We start from the raw sequence: 19,433 nt of genomic DNA, 5'->3' as shown, positions 1-19,433 counted from the left end.
CCTGTCCTCATATTACAAAGAAATGGTACACTGGGAGATTACTGAGAGCGCTGAAAAAGAGCATTGTACTGTTAGTTCTGGTGCCTCAGATATTCGTCCTCTTGAGGTCAGTTTTATTCTCATAGGTAAGGGAAAATATACGAGACATATACAGGAGACTCAATATTTTTTCTTGGCCAATCTCTCCTCTAATTCTCTCTTCCCTCGTTCACTTCTCTCTCTACCCTCACTTTATGACGTTTTTCTCATCTGTGTACTCCGATTAAACCTATACTCGCTCATTCTATATTTGGTACCTTCACCCCTCTTTCTAACTCTACGTACACATTTTTCTCTTACCCCTTTTCTTTTTCAACGACATTTCCTTCCATATCCCTGCTCTTACTCGTATTTGTTCTTTCTACGTCTCATTCATCCTCTTGTGTCTCTACATATATTATTAACATTGTAATCTTCCCTGTCGCTCCTTTACTTTGCTCCACTTGGTTGTTCATTCTGTTTCTCACTATTAATGTATCTCAAAGTGTATAGAGCTGGCAACCAAAATATACTCCTCACCTTCCCCCGTATCTTATTCTTTATTCATACACTTCTATTCCTTTCTCACTTTGTTTTCCCCTGCCTCTCTTTCTCTCTCACCCGCTTTCTCCTTTTCACACTCTCTCAAGAATTCTTGATCTTCTGGGTTGTCTGTTTCAACATTTGTGTCTATAAAACAACCAAAAAGAGTTTTCTCTATTTCACACACGTACCACATATATATATATATACATATATATATATTATATATATATATATATATATATATATATATATATATATATATATATACATGTACACATATATATATATATATATATATATATATATACATATATATATATATATATATATACACGCACACATATATAATATATATATAGATATATACATATATATATATATATACGCACACGCATATTTCTATATAATAATATATATATATATATATATATATTATATATATATATAATATATATATATATATATACATATGCGCATTTATATATATACGTATACACATACAAGCACATACATATCGTTCAATATGTGGTTTCACTTATCATTCGTTTTAATAACGGCGAATTGTTTCGCCGATAATAATTGTAAAAGATATTTGCTTTGGCTGAACAATCAAGTCGAAAAACAATATTATCTCCCATCGCTACATCTATAAAAATCATATCGTTTTCTAAATCCATTCTAAGTAAACATGGACAATTTCCATTTTACGTTATATGACTTAGTTATATTGCATTTTAACTACCATCATATTATCGTATTTGAAATATATTTTATTTTATTTTATTATTTTGGTTGTAATTATATTTTCGTTGTAGATTATTTATATTTGTTTTCTGATAACGAGAAATATGTAGTCTGAATGCACACAGACGTGTGGATACATACTGGCACCAATACACACATACGTGCACATGCATGCACACGCATATGCATACTCACAAACATACGCTCACACGTACTTATGTATAATATATATATATATAATGCGTGCGTGTGTGTGAGTGTATATCTCTCTATATATATATATCTCTCTATATATATACAGATATATATAGCCATGTGTGTTCCTGCACACTTGTATTTGTGTGTCTGTGTCCCTGTGCATGAGTGCTTGACTATGTATTTCTCTCTGTGTGTGTGTGTGTGTGTGTGTAGATGTGTACAGATTTTATCATAATAATAATAATAATAGCAATACCGGTAGTACTAATAATTAATATTAACAACATATATTTGTATGTATATATATACAATGTATAAATACATCCATGCATATATATATATATATATATATATATATATATATATATGTATATATATATATATAATATATATATATATATATATATATATATATATATATATATATACATATATGTATTTATGTGTATATACATATATATATATACGTATGTATATATAAGTTCTGTAAATACAATTTTGTTGATATCAAGTATGAATAGTTTTAATTTAATTTTATTCTTTTTGTGTTTGTTCTTCTTCCACTGTATGCGAATATGTGTTTTTCAAATTGTTATGGCCTTTATATATTTATTTTATTTTGTAACAATGATAAATGTTTATATCGAATGTATGCAATGCACACACAAGTTCCCACACACACTCACACACACACAGATGTATTATATATATCCACACTCACTTATACACAAACATACACATGCATACACATGTTTATATTCTTGCGTAGGCTCGTACATTACAGTCGTAAAGTCTGACTTAGATATAGAACTCTATACTAACTTAGAACATGAAAGAATATAACATATTCATTATAGATGTACATGGCGATGGCTTAATTTCCTCGAAATCACGGAAGGTGAAACTTAAGTGATAAATCAAACTACTCATTTAGAGTATGTCTAGAGATTTTACTTGTGAGTGTGCGTGTTTAGGTATAAACGAGCTTTGGGTTATTTAAAATATGCTTGTTACTTATTTGAAATTCTAATGGCAAATTCACTGCGATTACTGTGAAGAAAATTTCTCAATTATGCTAAAAGGTGTAAAATCACCAAATCTTTCCAGTGCTACTCCCTGTCAGATTTCCAGTTACTACATTACTAGCTCTAATATATGGTGTTTTTACACTTTATACTATAAGAGTGAATTTGTTTCTTCATTGGTAATTGCCAAAAATTTGTTTTTGGAAACATTTCAAAAAAATATATTAGCGAAACTAAAGTTCGCTTAATTTATCGGGTAGGCGTGAAAATGCTATAGACACACAGGCTATAAACTGATGTGTAGTTCACGATTTTGTTTCTTTAATGTTATCCTCTGAGTATAATACATGCTTAGGCGCCGGTGTGTCTCATTCAAAATGGAGTCAAATACTAAAAGCAATTGTACATCAAACCACATTTGCAGAGATTCGATGCAGCTTTTTGAGGAAGATCATCAGCTTTTGCATCGTATGCTCAGAACGTGGTAGAGCGGGCAGAGATGAGCTACATATTTTAACGGCTGCGATTTTAAATAATGCTGTGTAATCGATTTGGAAACTAGTGTGTAACAACTTCTCCACACCAAACAAAATCCCGAATAGATGTGCCGCATTAATGATCCATCCTCTAATATAATTCAGTTAACACCTAATGATTTTTAAATAACTGCTTCAATATGCACTGAATAGAAATTATTGTTACTTCCACTGATACAGAAACTATTGTTAGAAATTACAGTGATTATCATTGATACAAAATTATTCCAATTTTCACTGATAAAAAATACTGTTACAGCAGCACGGAATTTTGTCAGTAAACGGGTCGAGGTCTCAAAGCGACGAAATATATTGGCAAATTAAATTTAAATGTTGAAGTGAATATAACGGTTTTTGTGTGTTTCTTAAATCGCTTATAAACACCTTCCACGCTGCAATTGTTTTCGTTCCAGCACACGATCTCAGAGCAGATTACTTGCTATGCAAGTACACCTTTGTAAAAATACTGTTATTTTCACTGATAGAAATTTCTGTTATCTTCACTGATACTATCATGTTTATGTTCACTCTTTCTTTGAACAAAACCTAGTTCCTAGTATTTCAAATACAGAGGTTCGGTGTAAAAATTACTCTTTGATTCAGTGGAATATGGAATTCTAAAGTAATTTTTATTACTTAGAGTAAACTATAAGATACGTATAGCAATTCGCAATGAGGCCTATACGTTAGATTTTAAACATCCGATATACTATATTAACAAGTGGTATTTGAGAGTGCTAAAAATCATAGCATACCTTACGATAGTCTATGTGTGAATATCAGTTTTTTGGACATGGACACCTACATAGACATAAACTAACTTGCAAACACATACACAGACTTTCACACGCGCACATACACGCAGACATACACCCCCAAAACACACACGCACAAACAGTCACAAATACACGGTGCGTGTGCATTTTCGTGTTTCTGCATTTATTATTACTTTTCATATCAAATGTGGCGGGCTGGTGGAGCTAAAGCACGTCAGGTAAAATATTTAGTGCTTTGACGTCCGTCTTCATGTTCCGAGTTCAAATTCCGCCGAGGTCGACTTTGCCTTTCATCCCATAGGCATCGATAAATTAAGTACCAGTGAAACACTAGGGTCGATGTAATCTACTAGTCTCCGATCCCAACAGTTTTGAGCCGTTGCCCCTCAAGTAATAAGGGTTACAACAATTCGTATCTCCTCATCTTTTTTACTAAGCTAGATCAAGCAGTCAGTATCGGTTCCCAGTTTATTAAGCTGTTGCTAAATGAGGTGTGAATATTTTTGTATCATGACATTTATGTCCTAATATATATTACATTTTTAATTTAATTTTTGTTTTGTGGAATTCTGTATAAGTTAGAAGTGCGAAATATTAATGTTTTCCTCTTTAGATTTTTCCGTGTTGAACAGATTAATAAACTGCGGTGACTCGTTGTCATTACATAGACATTTAAGCGGTGAGAAATATCGCATTTTATGCTCAATAGAACTAATTGAATAATGAAGCTGGCACCATTCATGGCTCCGTTGAGATATGTTTATTACAGTAATCAACTCCGAGCTACAATACATGGTTTATTCAGGAAAGAACAAACGGCATCCATGATCGTTTTAAATGCCTCTGTGTTTACTGGGAGAAGCCAAAATAGTTATTCTCAGACAGGAGATTTAGTTCACTAATATGCAACTCACTCCTCTCTGGATCGCGCCTTTCTCATCCACATGATCCCAATCGTCCTCCTAAAATCGTAGCTCCACCCTCGTGGAGGCCTTCGGGGTGGTCGTTTGCGCTCGCGCGGGTACCACTCGACAACTGCGCGGGTCCACCGATTATCGGTAAGCCGGGCGACGTATTTCAGCTTATGTAATTCTGCTCAGACCTAAACACTGATTAGGGCTAAAACTTCGTGATTTAATCAAAAATACATTTTCTGGACCACCTCGAAGCAAGAGGTGATAGTTCTTCAGAGGTCCATATTTTATTCACTCTGAAGTGGTGAAAAGCGAAGTTGAACTTAGAGGAATTTTGATACAGAACGCATTTATAACACTTTTATAATTTTAAAGGCATCGCTAATGTAATTAATACATTACGTATTGACTCACTGAAGGATAAAATTTAGAAGTTTTGAGTCGTATTTGAAATCGAAATGCTTGAATCGAATCAAATATGAAAAGAAACCATTCTTTCTCATTTCTAACATTTCTTCTAAACTGCTGAAATAATGTATATATATATATATATATTATACTATATATATATATATATATATAATATATATATATATATATATATAATATATATATATATATATATGTATACTATATATATATATATATATATATATATATATATATATATTATATATATATATGTGTGTGTGTGTGTGTGTATGTGTGTGTATGTATGTATATACATATATATGTATATATAGATAGATGCAATATAGATGCGTATGTATATGTGTGTGATAATATGTATGTACGTCTGTGTTTGTATTTAGACATGCATATAAATATCCATAAGCACCCACATATACATACATGTACACAAACACGCACACACACACACACACACACACACACACACACACACACACACACACACACACACATATATATATATATAGATATATATATATATATATATATATATATATATATATATATATGTATATATATATATATTGAATCAATCAATAGATATGAAAGTTATGATATTGCTTCTTACGGAGAATATGATAAAAAAAATTAAACCAGTTACGTCGATATGATTCAGGATCACTAGACCTTCAACACTCAGTATTTCCTCTCAATGAATGCCACCGTAAACGCATTCTAGTTTAATTACAAGAACAGCCTACTAAAATTATGTTCCACTTTAATGCCTATGTGTATTGGAATAAAAAAAAAATACTTTGCACGGTTCGCTGCAGTGTGAACATCGATTTCCAAAATCGTTCTATAAATGACACAAAAATTTATATAGTCTTTGAGAATCGAAAAAAAAAAGCGACAAATAATATGTCAAAGAAATTTAATTTAGTAATCTTTGTAATAAATTGGAAATTGAATCGAATTATATAGATAAAAAAGTTGGCAAAATGTGAACAATATGAACTGACATTAACTGAATAAAAAGAAAAAAAAAGAAACGCGAAGCATAAATAGCTTTGTTGTGTCTCAGAATCAACTACCTCAATATCCGTGAATGTCGGAATCTCTTTTACTTGACATCGTTTAAAGAAAGAAGAAAATGTATTGAAATTGGAATAAAGAAGCTAATAACTACAGTTGTGTGAAATAATCTATTCAAGTCAATTGAACGAAACGTTTTTAAAAATTTGTCTAATTCAATGGGTTATTGCTAAAAAGTCAACTTCGTATAACACTATTCAAATGCCACGCATGGCAAAATCGTTATGCAGGCAGAGGAAGTCTTACGTTATTTAGTTACATCGCTTAATAATATAGGTTCAAATCGCACCAAACTAATCTACATCGATTAGCTTTCTGTTTATCTTTCTGTATATAAGGTAATATTTTCTGGATATATTGCAATGCTTTCTGGATAGAATGCAATGCCATTTAATTACCTATGCGATATAAGTGACCTAAAAAATTTAGAAGAAATATACATTAATATAAAGAGAACAACACAATTTGAATACGTACGTTCAAATGGTTATGGATAAGAGAAAACCTAATATGCAGAATAACATTCATTTCGCTATTTATTAGCTATGTATTTTTTCTTTGTTTATAGCTTTGTTCAATTCAATATTTGGTTTTCATATTTCAATGGCTGACAAACACAGTACGACACATTTAGAAAAATTAATGAAGCAAATATATGCAGCGCTCTCATATTTTATACATACATATATATATATATATATATATATATCTATATATATATAACATATATATATATATATATATAATATATATATATATTACACACATATATATATATATATTATAATATATATATATTATATATATACCTATATATATATATATATATATATATATATATACTATATATATATATATATATATATATATATATATATATATATATATATAATTCGTGTATGTGTGTGTGTGTGTGTGTGTATAATATATATATACAAGCAATACGTACTGGCGTTCACCGATTGCCTGGGATGGCAAACACCATAGAGGTTTTTATTGACAGCAATAACACTAAACCCAACTTGTTTGACTGTTCAATGAAGAGTATTCTCTTCAGAGAGCAATTCTAATGTAATAAGTATACAAAGGATCAGAACTGATAAACTAAGGCGTCTTATGAAAAACGACCACCCGAGAATTATATTCTGCATATTGAATAGAAATACGTGATCACCCAGATATACCATATATCGTGTACAAATATAGGTAGCCAAAGATTGTCCGAACGGTTAGAAGACAAATACCTCTAGGTGTCTTCCTAATATAAAAATAACGAAGAGAACACTCATAAGATTAGTTGGTCGAAGTGTTTGGGCGAGAAACGTAGCTAATATTTGACATAGGGATTACATTATGAGATGATGTCTCATTATTTCTGCGTCGTGTATAATGAAAGAGAGATGTCTATTTCTTGTCGTTAAACGTATAAATTGAAGTTTGACGCATGGTTTAGAAAGTTACTGTGTTGTAGTTGTATAGTGGTTTGCGTAAGGAACTATTGATACAGAAATTATCGGAGACGAAATCATATTCAGTGAAGATAAAAATATAGAAACGAAAAATATCGTAATGAAAGTATATTTATTATTCAGAAAAGTTAAACAAATGACACGTTAATCACATGAATGATATATTGTATGGCAAAGATTGCAAAGTTCTGCCGTCATTTCACTTGACTAAGAATAGTTAATGTTCTGGATGTTACTCCCTCAGGTCAATAATACATCATGAATCATGTTTATGCAAAAACCTCACCAAATAAGAAACAGCTTTATTTGACTGAATTCGATTAACTTCGCGATGAGGCTATATCTGGGAATATATGTTTCAATAACTATTAATGATTTGCTGCAAGACTTAAAACAAAAACAAAAAAAAAGAATGCTTATTGATACGGATAGCCTAATATTCTGTATATCGAAGTTTCTATACATCTTCAAGTAATAGTGAATAATCTAAAGTTAAATAACTTAGAATTAATAACGAAGAAAAGAATGAACAAATCCAGATTTTGGTACTCATATTATGGATGCGATTTTGCCACATTAGATTTTGGGGATAATCTAGAAGGATTAAGAAATAATATACATTTGTTGAAAATCATTTTGCAAATAATATTAAAAAAATCTCAGCTGAATTTATAAGTTTATATATATCTGTAGTTGTTAAGATACTACGAACTATTTGTGTAAGCACTATTAAATTGGTATAGTACACCTTCGTTTACAAAAAAAATATTTGTCAGTATATATATATATATATATATATATAATATATATATATATATGAATCAGTTGTCGAAGTGGTAGGATGTGTCGTGAAGAATATGATGAAAAACGAGATTATTGGTGTTCTCTTGTATGTTCTGTAGTTGATGGAGATTTGGAAACTCTTCGCACTTGGAAAATATTCTTCATCCTTGCTTTGATGCTTTTTCGTTTTTATTCTAATTGCGTCCAGGAAATATCTGAAACTGTTTTGTGCTTCTTAATAACCTATTTTTGAATAATAGGAATTCGAAAATAGTGAACACTTCCGTTCCCTTAAAGCAAATTATCAGGGTACTCGTAAATCATGGTTTGCCCTTTGCTTTCTTCTGTAGCTGTTTGGAATTTGAAGGCATTTTAATATATATATATTAATATACTGGAACTTATACTACCTGTGTAATTTAATATGAAATTATTTATACAGGTATATAATGTTGAACCGTAAAAGGAAACATATTTGCAAAAGGTGAACACCTTCAGTGCGTCCACTTTCTAATTAAAAGAAGCCAGAAGTGTCAGATTAATGCAACAGTATAAATAGAATTATCTGCTTGCATGAAAGGAACTTTGCGAAAGGAGATCATGCAAATTTCTTATGAATACGAGAAAAGCGGGTTTTACTTTGGAAAGTGTCATGAGGTGTATCACAAGCAAGACACAATATAAATCAGATTGACGAAGATGGATTCCGTATTAAGAACAACATGGAATACCATATCAGATGTAGGGGTGCCATTCAAAGGTATGCTTTCTTCCAGTATTTCTAGAGAGTCTTGAAGGAAATATATAAGTAACATCAACATTTAAAATGGCTTATTTAATTTAAAATAAAATAATTCGGTATATTTTGTAAATGTGAAACCGCACCGTATTAGAGATTTATATTGATTGTTTATATATCTTTTTAATACAGGCACCTAATGGTTTACAAGCAAATCTGAACGGAAAACCTAAACAGAAGTATAATTGTATATTAGACTTAGCATATTATGAATAATATTGTCCTGGATTTCTTAAGCTGATCAATTGCATAATTAGCTATTTAAGAAACATATCAACAAATATAATATTTAAAGAAGAATATATATGATATTGCAAAAGAATATTTCTGTTTCAATGAAATGGAATTGCGAAATAATAAAAATCAATAAATATGTCCCAGAAAAATGAACGGAAGAATTATTCCAAATTTAACATTATATTAACGAAGGAAATTACGAAACATGAGGTGAGAGAGAGAGAGAGAGAGAGAGAGAGAGAGAGAGAGAGAGAGAGAGAGAGAGAGAGAGAGTATGAAAGTGTTAGATCAGAGATAAAATATAGGAATAGAAAATTGAAAGATAAATAACATAAATGTAGAACAAAATATGTAACGGAGCCTGGGGTTGAAAAATAGAAAGAAACTTGCCAAATAATACATTTGAACTAAATGTGGTTCGCATAAAAGGAAGGAAGAATATGATGGCGGAAGAATAGATTCATCGAAGCTTTTCTCTTTGAATTGGATAGCGTTTTCTTTTGTTTGGTATTATATTGATAGGGAAGAAATTACCTGAAAGATATATTACATATTTAAAGATTCCATCAACACAGTTTAGTGTCTACAGTGGATATTTCCTTGATGGCGTCATTAAACAATACTTTAAGAATGAGATGGGAAATATGAGGAAGAACGTGTCTATGGAAACTACATGTTTCAATATAGAAGCTTTTCTGCGATTGATAGGAACATAATTTGTTATGCCTGTGAATGTGTTTATATTGGTGTTTGAAACTACATATGTGTATGTGTGTGGTCATGTGCATTCATATATGTTTAAATGCATAGACAAATAATACAAATACACACGCTCATACATACTTCACACAAACATACGCAGACGTATATATAAACTGAAGAGAGTGTGGACCTCATTTATTAATGTTGTTCGATACAGAATTACATAGGGATTTGCTAAGTGACACGTTTATATTTCTCATATACTCTAGCAGCTTTAGCATACTCCTCCACTCCCATATGTTCATGTGAGTGTACAGACGAGCTTCCGTGAGTGCGTATGTGTGTGTTTGTATATGTATTTATGTATATAAGTGTATACATATATATATATATATATATATATATATATATATATATATATATATGCATGTGTGTCTACACTCATATATATGAATATATATATGTATATATATGTGTGTGTGTACGTACGTATGTGTAAGCACTTTTGCGTGTACATATATATATATATATGTATATATATATATATATATATATATGTGTGTGTGCGTGTATATGCGTACGTATGTGTAAGCATCTTTGCGTGTATATAGATATACATGTGGAGAGTGTGTATATATAGGTATGCATGTATGTGTTTAGGCAAGCGCGTGATGGGAGTTGATATTTATAAAAGATAAGTTCTTATAGTCAACTGAAGCTGCCAGAGCCTTACATATCTTATGATAAACTTAATCAAGAAATTCTGTGTCAGTCCCACATGAAAGGAAGTGTTCTTGATCATATCAAGATTTCTGAAAGATCCTGAGAGAGGAATATTTGATATTCTGCATTTTAATGAGAGAAGCAAAAGAACACCATCATGCTGCATACGACAACTAAATCATCGGCACATTAACCCTCCCTCCAACCTCATATAAAGATATACAGATCATCGTCAAAAGCCGAGTGACTTCTATGGATATTTGAAGCATAATTATGTAACCGTATGACTGTTTTTCGCCATGTTTATATGTGAATATCTATGAGTGTGTGTCTGTGTGTACGTCCTAGTTTTTTCTGGGTGTGTGTATATGTGTGTGCGCGTGTGTGTGTGTGTGTGCATACGTGTGTATATGTGATCTACATCATAAAGTGCAACGTTTGCAGAGAAATCTATATCGTGTGCACAGGAACAACTCTCAGGAAACCAATGACAGTACACCAGCAGCAAACCAAGAAACCATACACAAGAAACTGAGACAATATTTGGATAATTGTCAGATCTTATCTAACTATTCTTTTGTCTCTTTCAAACAGTATAACGATTCAACGAGTGAACAGCGACCTCGGCGGAATTTGAACTCAGAACGTAGCGGCAGACGAAATACCTGTTTCTTTATTATCCACAAGGGGCTAAATACAGACAGGACAAACAAGGAGAGACAAATGGATTAAGTCAATTACATCGACCCCAGTGTGTAACCGGTACTTAATTTATCGACACCAAAAGTATGAAAGGCAAAGTCAACCTCGGCGGAATTTAAACTCAGAGCGTAGCAGCAGACGAAATACCGCTAAGCATTTCGCCCGGCGTGCAAACGTTTCTGCCAGCTCGCCGCCTTAATGTTGCCCAGCCTTTCTCTCCTGCCTATTTCTTAGTTTTCTCCTCTCATGACTCCGAAGATTTTGGTTCTGATGGTGATGGGACACAGTCACCTGGTACAAACTAGGTTTTGTGTTTGAAGCGAATTAGACTCAAGTTCTACAGCTTTCTGTTTTATATTGAGTTCCTTCTGTTATCTTAAAAGAGGGAAGCACCTTTTCAATCCAGAAATCTAACACACTCGCAATAAACCTCACAAATTCAATATGCTGCCCTCTGCCATTCAAAAGAAGAACAACACTCTGTGAGATTTACAATGACCTACCATCGCTTTCATAATGTAATAATCCTCAAGTAAACCAAGGTCCTTGCACAATCAGTCTCAAATATCATCTTACCATATTTTGATATTACCATCTCTCTGACATCTACATTTATACGCAGCAATCATTTACCAACACATACTAGATACACAGATTCACATAGGAACACACACACACACGCATTCACACAAACACGCACAAACACCCAAACACACGCACACAGCTAATGCGATTATAGAAAAGAAATAAAAATTGCTAATATACACAATTCGTACACATACGCACGCACACGCATACACGAAATCACACATGAAGTTTCACAGCGGATACGAACTCATACATACCAGACACACACACGCACACACACGCCAACGAGCTATGGTTGCTAGCAAATCAAGACTCTCTCCATAGATAAAGTGTTGCAACCAACATGGTTTCCTAAAACGTAGTCCCAGGAAATCAGAACGCGAACTGATGTCGCTGCTAAAATCTTAACATAATATGTCCTGCGTCGACAAGTGTAGATCAATACCCAGAAGCCATATAGGATTTCTCTTTTATTCGGTTCTACGATCTGCCAAGTTTTTTTCTCTGACAATGTTGCGAATATATTCCCCTACCAAATTTCTGTGCCACTCTTTTTTTCTTTTGTCCACGCCTTACAGTATATATATAATAAAATAAATGCGCCTTTTAAAGCCTAGCCAGGTTCATGGGCATGGTTTCCAGGTTTCAATGGCGTATGTATTCCCCAGCTGGACGGACGCCGGTCCATCGCAGCGTTACTCATTTTTGCCAGCCGAGTGGACTGGAGCAACGTGAAATGAAGTGTTCAAGAACAGTACGCGTCTCGACCGGTCCAGTAACTGAAACCACATTCTTGATGCTGACACCCTAACCACTAAGCCACGCGCCTCTACGATAGTAAATAGAGCTAATGCAACTCACGATATTTCTTATTCCTGTCATTTAGCTATATATATATATATATATATATATATTATATATATATATATATAATATATATATATGTTTGTGTGTGTGTGTATATATATATATATATATATATATGCATGCACATACAGACACAGGCACACACTCACATATATGTATATATATGTTTGTATATGTAAGCATAATATACACGCATACGGTATAGCAGTGCATATGCAGCGCATAATAAGTTTTAAACGCATACCTATTTTAAATCTGCTTCATCGAAACTGTCTCATAGCAAATCATAAATGTAACATGTCTAAGACAGAAGCTCGAGTACACTAGCCCGTTCTGTTTAAGACACAAACCCTCACCAGCTTATATAAACCAGTAGGCGGCGTGCTGGCAGACTCGTTAGCGCGCCGGGCGAAATGCTTACCGGTATTTCGTCTGTCGTTACGGTCTGAGTTCAAATTCCGCCGAGGTCGACTTTACCTTTCATCCTTTCGGGGTCGATAAATAAAGTACCAGTTTCGTACTGGGGGGGGGGTCGATGTAATCAACTTAATCCCTTTGTCTGTTCTTGTTTGTCCTCTCTATGTTTAGCCCCTTGTGGGCAACAAAGAAATATATATAAACCAGTAGTATATGAGTCCAATGTACAAATATTAGATGGTGGACAGAATGGTGATTTGCTTTCACTTGCGAAATGTTGTTTATATGTCCACACCCCAGCATATGTAACAAAGTAAAAGGAAAATCTCAGGGATAGGTGTGTTTTTTGTGATTCTCTTTCGTTTGTTGTATACTTTATCAGAAACACAGTCGTCGCTGCAGTAGGCAAATGATCTTTCCTGCTCTCCGTCTTTTCTTTTTTTTATTTCTCTTCTACATTTGCATTACCTCTTCCATGAAATCTGGGTTCAGTGGGCCATATGCTATGTTTCCAGCACTACTGCGCGTTCCTCTTCTCCTCACTTGTGTTGTGAGCAACTTTCTAAGTCGTGCACTAAACCCTTCACTTAAACTTTCCCTTTTAGACTGTCGGTCCTGTGTGAGCCCACTCTTTCTCATATCATACTTGCACGTATTCTCCGAAGAAGGCTCATAGGACGCATTATAACAATCAACTACTGTTGTATACAAGTGAGCGTAAATGTCATGCGCGCTATATTTGTACAGTCATGTGTGATGTCGTGTATATGGCAGTCGACCATTGCAATACACAGCAACATTGTTATATACTCTAGGTTACAAGGTTACACAATATTCTGCTTGAATAGTTTGTATCGCCCATATTACTTAGAATACATAACGTGATGCATCATTTTTACTACTGACACTTACTATGCAGTCCGAGACCTACTATGAAGTCCACTCCATTAGAGACTTGGTGATGACTGGAACATTTACCTATGTGTAGTAGAATATGTTGATGAGTTATTGCAGAAGTATGACAGCTATCATTAAATCTGCGTAATAAATTCTCAATTATTGTCTTCGGATTATCATTCAGTGCCTAATCCAAATTAGACATGGTAAATTAAGTTACATATATTGCACATATGTTTCCAACATTTGCAAGGAATCAAGAAAGAACGTCTAATCTGAAATAGCATACCATGCTGTGTTGATATAACATATTTCTTATACATCTAACGAAAATCTAAGTGAAAGTACTTATCAGTAAATTAAAAATGTTATCTGCAAATGAGATATTTCCATATCATGCACTTTACAAGAGCAACCATGCAATACCACAAAATATCACATCTGGAATAAAAAAACCGAAGCTAGGCGTCACAGTTGGGAGGAGAACAGATCCTTTAATCTACAAAAATTCGGATCGTTTATATTGAATATCTTCATTAATTCCTTTCAATATGAACTGCAGTGTAACATAATGACAACTAAGAATTCTAAAACAGCAATACGCTTTCTGCTATAAGAAACGAGCGAGAACTACAAAACAACTATGATTATGTAAACAATGAAGTGAAATTAAAAAGCAGGGCACTTGAACTTTAACGTGCAAACACACTATTAACGAAACGCAAAGCATGCGTTTTTATTTTGTCGCGAAATTCAGGTGTATGAATTCGGTCAACGTTACGTTGTAATTGTTAGCAATCACAAGCTGCAAAAAGTAGATTCAAAATTATATTTTCCACAAGATTTCAGTAATGGAATAATTCCGACTCTATGGGTTGGCTGTGGGAGGCAGTTTCAGGTAGGGAGTATTCGGCTTGTGATGCGCAACGGCTTCTTACAAAGGCATACTATGAAACATTGCAAATAAAATCTGGATCGATGCAGAAAGTTAAAAGACCATTGTATTCCGTAGTGTATGCCGTTAAAGGTAAATGCAAATTAAACGGTTCAATAGGATTAGTGATAACCGTGCATGGCAAGTGCCTTCTACTATAGCCTCGGGCCGACCAAAGCCTAGTGAGTGGATTTGGTTGATGGAAACTGAAAGAAGCCCGTCGTGTATATGTATTTATATATATATATATATATATATATACCGGAGTAAACACATAAATGTGAAACAAGGTGGAAAAAAGAGTACTCAAATACCAGTGGTAGAGTAATATGCTTTATTTTAAGCAGCAGAAAATTCAACAAAATCTGTTACTCTGAGTTTCTCGTTGCCGTTCATCAGACAGTTTTTGCTAGAAAAACTGTCTGATGAACGGCAACGAGAAACTCAGAGTAACAGATTTTGTTGAATTTTCTGCTGCTTAAAATAAAGTATATATATATATATATATATATATATATATGTATATGTATGTGTGTATGTGTGTGTGTGCGTGTGTGTATGTGTGTGTGGCTGTGTTTGTCCCGCCAACATCACTTGATAACCGATGCTGGTGTGTTTACGTCCCCTTCACTTACCTTAGCGGTTAGGCAAGAGAGACAGATAGAATAAATATTGGGCAAGTGTCTTCTATAATACCCTCGGGCCGACCAAATCCTTGTGAGTGGATTTGGTAGACAGAAACTGAAAGAAGCCCGTTATATATATGTATATATATATATATATATATATATATACGTGTCTATATGTTTGCCCCAGCCAACATCGCTTCACAACCGATGCTGGTGTGTTTACGTCCATTTCACCTAGCGGTTCGGCAAAAGAGACCGATAGAATAAGTACTAGGCGTACAAAGAATAAGTCCTGGGTTCGATTTGCTCGACTAAAGGTCGTGCTCGAGTATGGCCACAGTCAAATGACTGAAAGAATTAAAAAAAGCATCTTCAACACTTTTTATATAGATGATATTATTATATAAACATATTTTGAGCTTGATACATCTAGAAAATGAGCTGAAGGTTAATCAATCTGGAAATACGTATGTTCGTAGCCATAAGCTTCTACATAGAGGATGTTATGTTTTTCTTTTTCCATAAATGTAAATTATTGAAACAAAGAATACTGAATCAACCTTCAAAGTACCATTAAGTGGTTTAATATTACGGTCACTGTAATATTAAACGGTCGCTAGCTAACGGCATCGTTAACGCATTGGAGAAAATGCTAAGCGGTATTTCACCCGACAATGGCGGCGAGCTGGCAGAAACGTTAGTACGCCGGGCGAAATGCTTAGAGGTATTTCGTCTGCCGCTACGTTCTGAGTTCAAATTCCGCCGAGGTCGACTTTGCCTTTCATCCTTTCGGGGTCGATTAAATAAGTACCAGTTGTGCACTGGGGTCGATATAATCGACTTAATCCCTTTGTCTGTCCTTGTTCGTCCACTCTATGTTTAGCCCCTTGTGGGTAGTAAAGAAATAGGTATTTCACCCGACATTATTTTCAAATTCAGCCGCGGTTGACTTTGCTTTTCAAATTCAAGCAAGGTCAACTTTGCCTACCAAGCCCTTCGGATTCGATAAAAGAAAGCGCCAGTCGAGCACTGGTATTGATTCAATCGACCTACCCTAGCCCCCAAATGACTGGCTTTGTGCCAAATCTTGAAACTAGTATTACGGTCTCGGTGTATCAAAATACAAATTAGTTTTCAATGAACGGCTTTAAATACACATCATACAACATGAACTGCACAAGTGCGTTTATAAAATTCACAAATCATAATGTTTCTAAATGCCATGACAGTTAATTTGAAAAGTATGTCGATAAGCCGCTTCTTAGTAAACTGTTCGTTAAGACAGGCAGTTTCACGCATGGAATTTAATTCGTATCCATCGGATCTGCTGTCACTGGGGTCTTTTGCTCGCATGTCAATTCTATTTGTTGACTTTCTTCTTGTTTTGATGTTTGGTCCGCATTAGTTTTCTCTGTTAAAATATTGTCTAAATTTGTTTGTTGAAAACATTCCTTCTTAATTTCACGGTAGATTTCACTATAACATCTATGACCTCTCATTAAATTTGCAGCAACAGTTGAGCATCTTTCAAAATCAGCATCTTGCTGCTTAAAGATTTCCAAAGCCTTTTCAATGTGAAGAAATGCTCCATTTAGCTTTTTTTGCAGAGAAGCATCTTTCAGGCGATTCTTCATTTTCCATATCTAGCAATTCTTCATTTGTGACATCATCCCTGTCAGCATCTTCGGGTGAAATTTCAATGTGCATTTCCTTTGCAATGTTTATGATCGTATCAGTTTCGTTTTGAAGATTTTCATGAAGATTTATCAAATTCTTCAAAATCCTCAATTAATTTGGGGAAGAAATATTTCCCCCATTCCTTTCATGTTCTTTTCAGCGATTTTATCCATGCTTTTTATTTAATAAATTTTATTGCCTTAAGGACGTTGAAACTCTTCCAAAATTCTTGAATTGTAAGACCATTTTCTATATCAGTCACATCGACATGTCTTTTAAAGATGAAAGTAAGATTAAAACGTTGAAATGGCTCCTTGATCCATAGGCTGCAATAAGGAAGTTCTATTTGGAGGTAAAATGAAACATCAATATTTTGATAGTGATGCCTTAATGCAGCGTGACCGGCGGCATTATTCATTATCAAAAGAACCTTGAAAGGAATTTTTTATCCATACAATATTTTTTCTACTTCGGGAACAAAGTGATTAAAAAACCAATCTTCATACAGTGATCCGCTCACCCAAGCTTTTTTTTATGCTTCCATATTACAGTAAGTTTAAAGGACGGGGGTTCAAGATCAATGGATAAGCTTCAGCTCGCAGGCTCCTTCGCAATATCCTCCGAGAAGCAATGTTATCCTATCTTTTGCAGCATTAAATCCTGGCGTTGAAGATTCTACTCTCGCAATAAAATCCTTGAAGGCATTCGTTTCCAAAATACGCCCGTCGCATCTACATTAAATAGTTGAGACTGTATAAAGCCTTCTTCTTCAATCAAATCTAATTGGCGATGAAAAGTTTCTGCAGCTTTTTGATCTGCGCTACACAATTCTCCTTGGATCGTCACATTGTGTAGATTTGCCCGTGTTTTAAAACCATCGATCCAACGAGTACTCGTTACAAATGTTTCATTTCATCTATCTGATTTATCCCTAAGCGAGTTAAAATACGAAGTTGTTTTACTGCAAATTATAGCCTGACTAAGTGGCATAGGAAATCTAAGAATTTGATCATTAATCCAAGCTGTCAAAAGGTTTTCTGTGCGTGAAATTAAACATTCATTATCTTTTCTTCCTAACCAAGATGAATTTAGAAAATTACTTCCTTTAACTTTATTTTAAAAAATCTTCATTTTTCTTCAAAATGGTACAAACGGAAAAAAAGATCCATATCAAGCTTTTTTGAAAAAAATGTTTAACAGTTGTACATTTTCCATGTTTGCATTTTATTTCTAACTAGCAGTATCACTCGGCGTTGCTCGGGTTTGTAAGGGAAATAACTATATAAGCATTTTTAGACAGTTACTTCCCTTATAAATTCGGGCTTTCTTAGCCATTTTTGTTTTGGTGTCTTCAAGCCATGAAGTCGTTGTTCTAAAAGAACGCTGGTCTCCTTCACAACGCATTACGACGTTGATTTCTTTACACTCCCTTCCCCACAGCTTCACGAGGGAGGGAAGGGGGAGAAGCAAACAGGTGCAGCTGTGAGCGTGGACGCCAACTCCACCGCCATCGACACACGATGCATTTTATGCATTAAAATGGAATAAAAACTGATGTTAAATTATTTTTAAAATCGTAGACTCATCGTTGACGCGCGCTAATAGTCAGACGGGCTCGATATGAATCACGACTATAAGATACCCGAATTTGGTTAAACTGCACCGCAAAATGTGGGAGGAGTTAGGAATCTAAATCGAAGGGGACAGACACTCACACAACTAGAGTTTTATATATATAGATGTAAT

General features: G+C 33.9%; 1 protein-coding gene across 1 annotated transcript in view; it reads right to left on the bottom strand.

Moving 5' to 3' along the window:
• Positions 1-17,644, bottom strand: part of LOC115219355 (prostatic spermine-binding protein-like) — a 41,769-nt gene extending 24,125 nt beyond the window's left edge. The window contains exons 1-3 of the mRNA XM_029789516.1: positions 17,362-17,644; positions 6,662-6,679; positions 640-708 (exon numbers count right to left, since the gene is read on the bottom strand). Of these exons, the coding sequence (XP_029645376.1) occupies positions 640-708; positions 6,662-6,679; positions 17,362-17,644 (370 nt within the window). The remainder of the gene's footprint in view (positions 1-639; positions 709-6,661; positions 6,680-17,361) is intronic.
• Between the last annotated feature and the right edge of the window lie 1,789 nt (positions 17,645-19,433).

Source organism: Octopus sinensis, linkage group LG14, assembly GCF_006345805.1.
Source record: "Octopus sinensis linkage group LG14, ASM634580v1, whole genome shotgun sequence".
NCBI classification, from domain to species: domain Eukaryota; kingdom Metazoa; phylum Mollusca; class Cephalopoda; order Octopoda; family Octopodidae; genus Octopus; species Octopus sinensis.
This window is presented reverse-complemented; position numbering and strand designations above follow the sequence as displayed.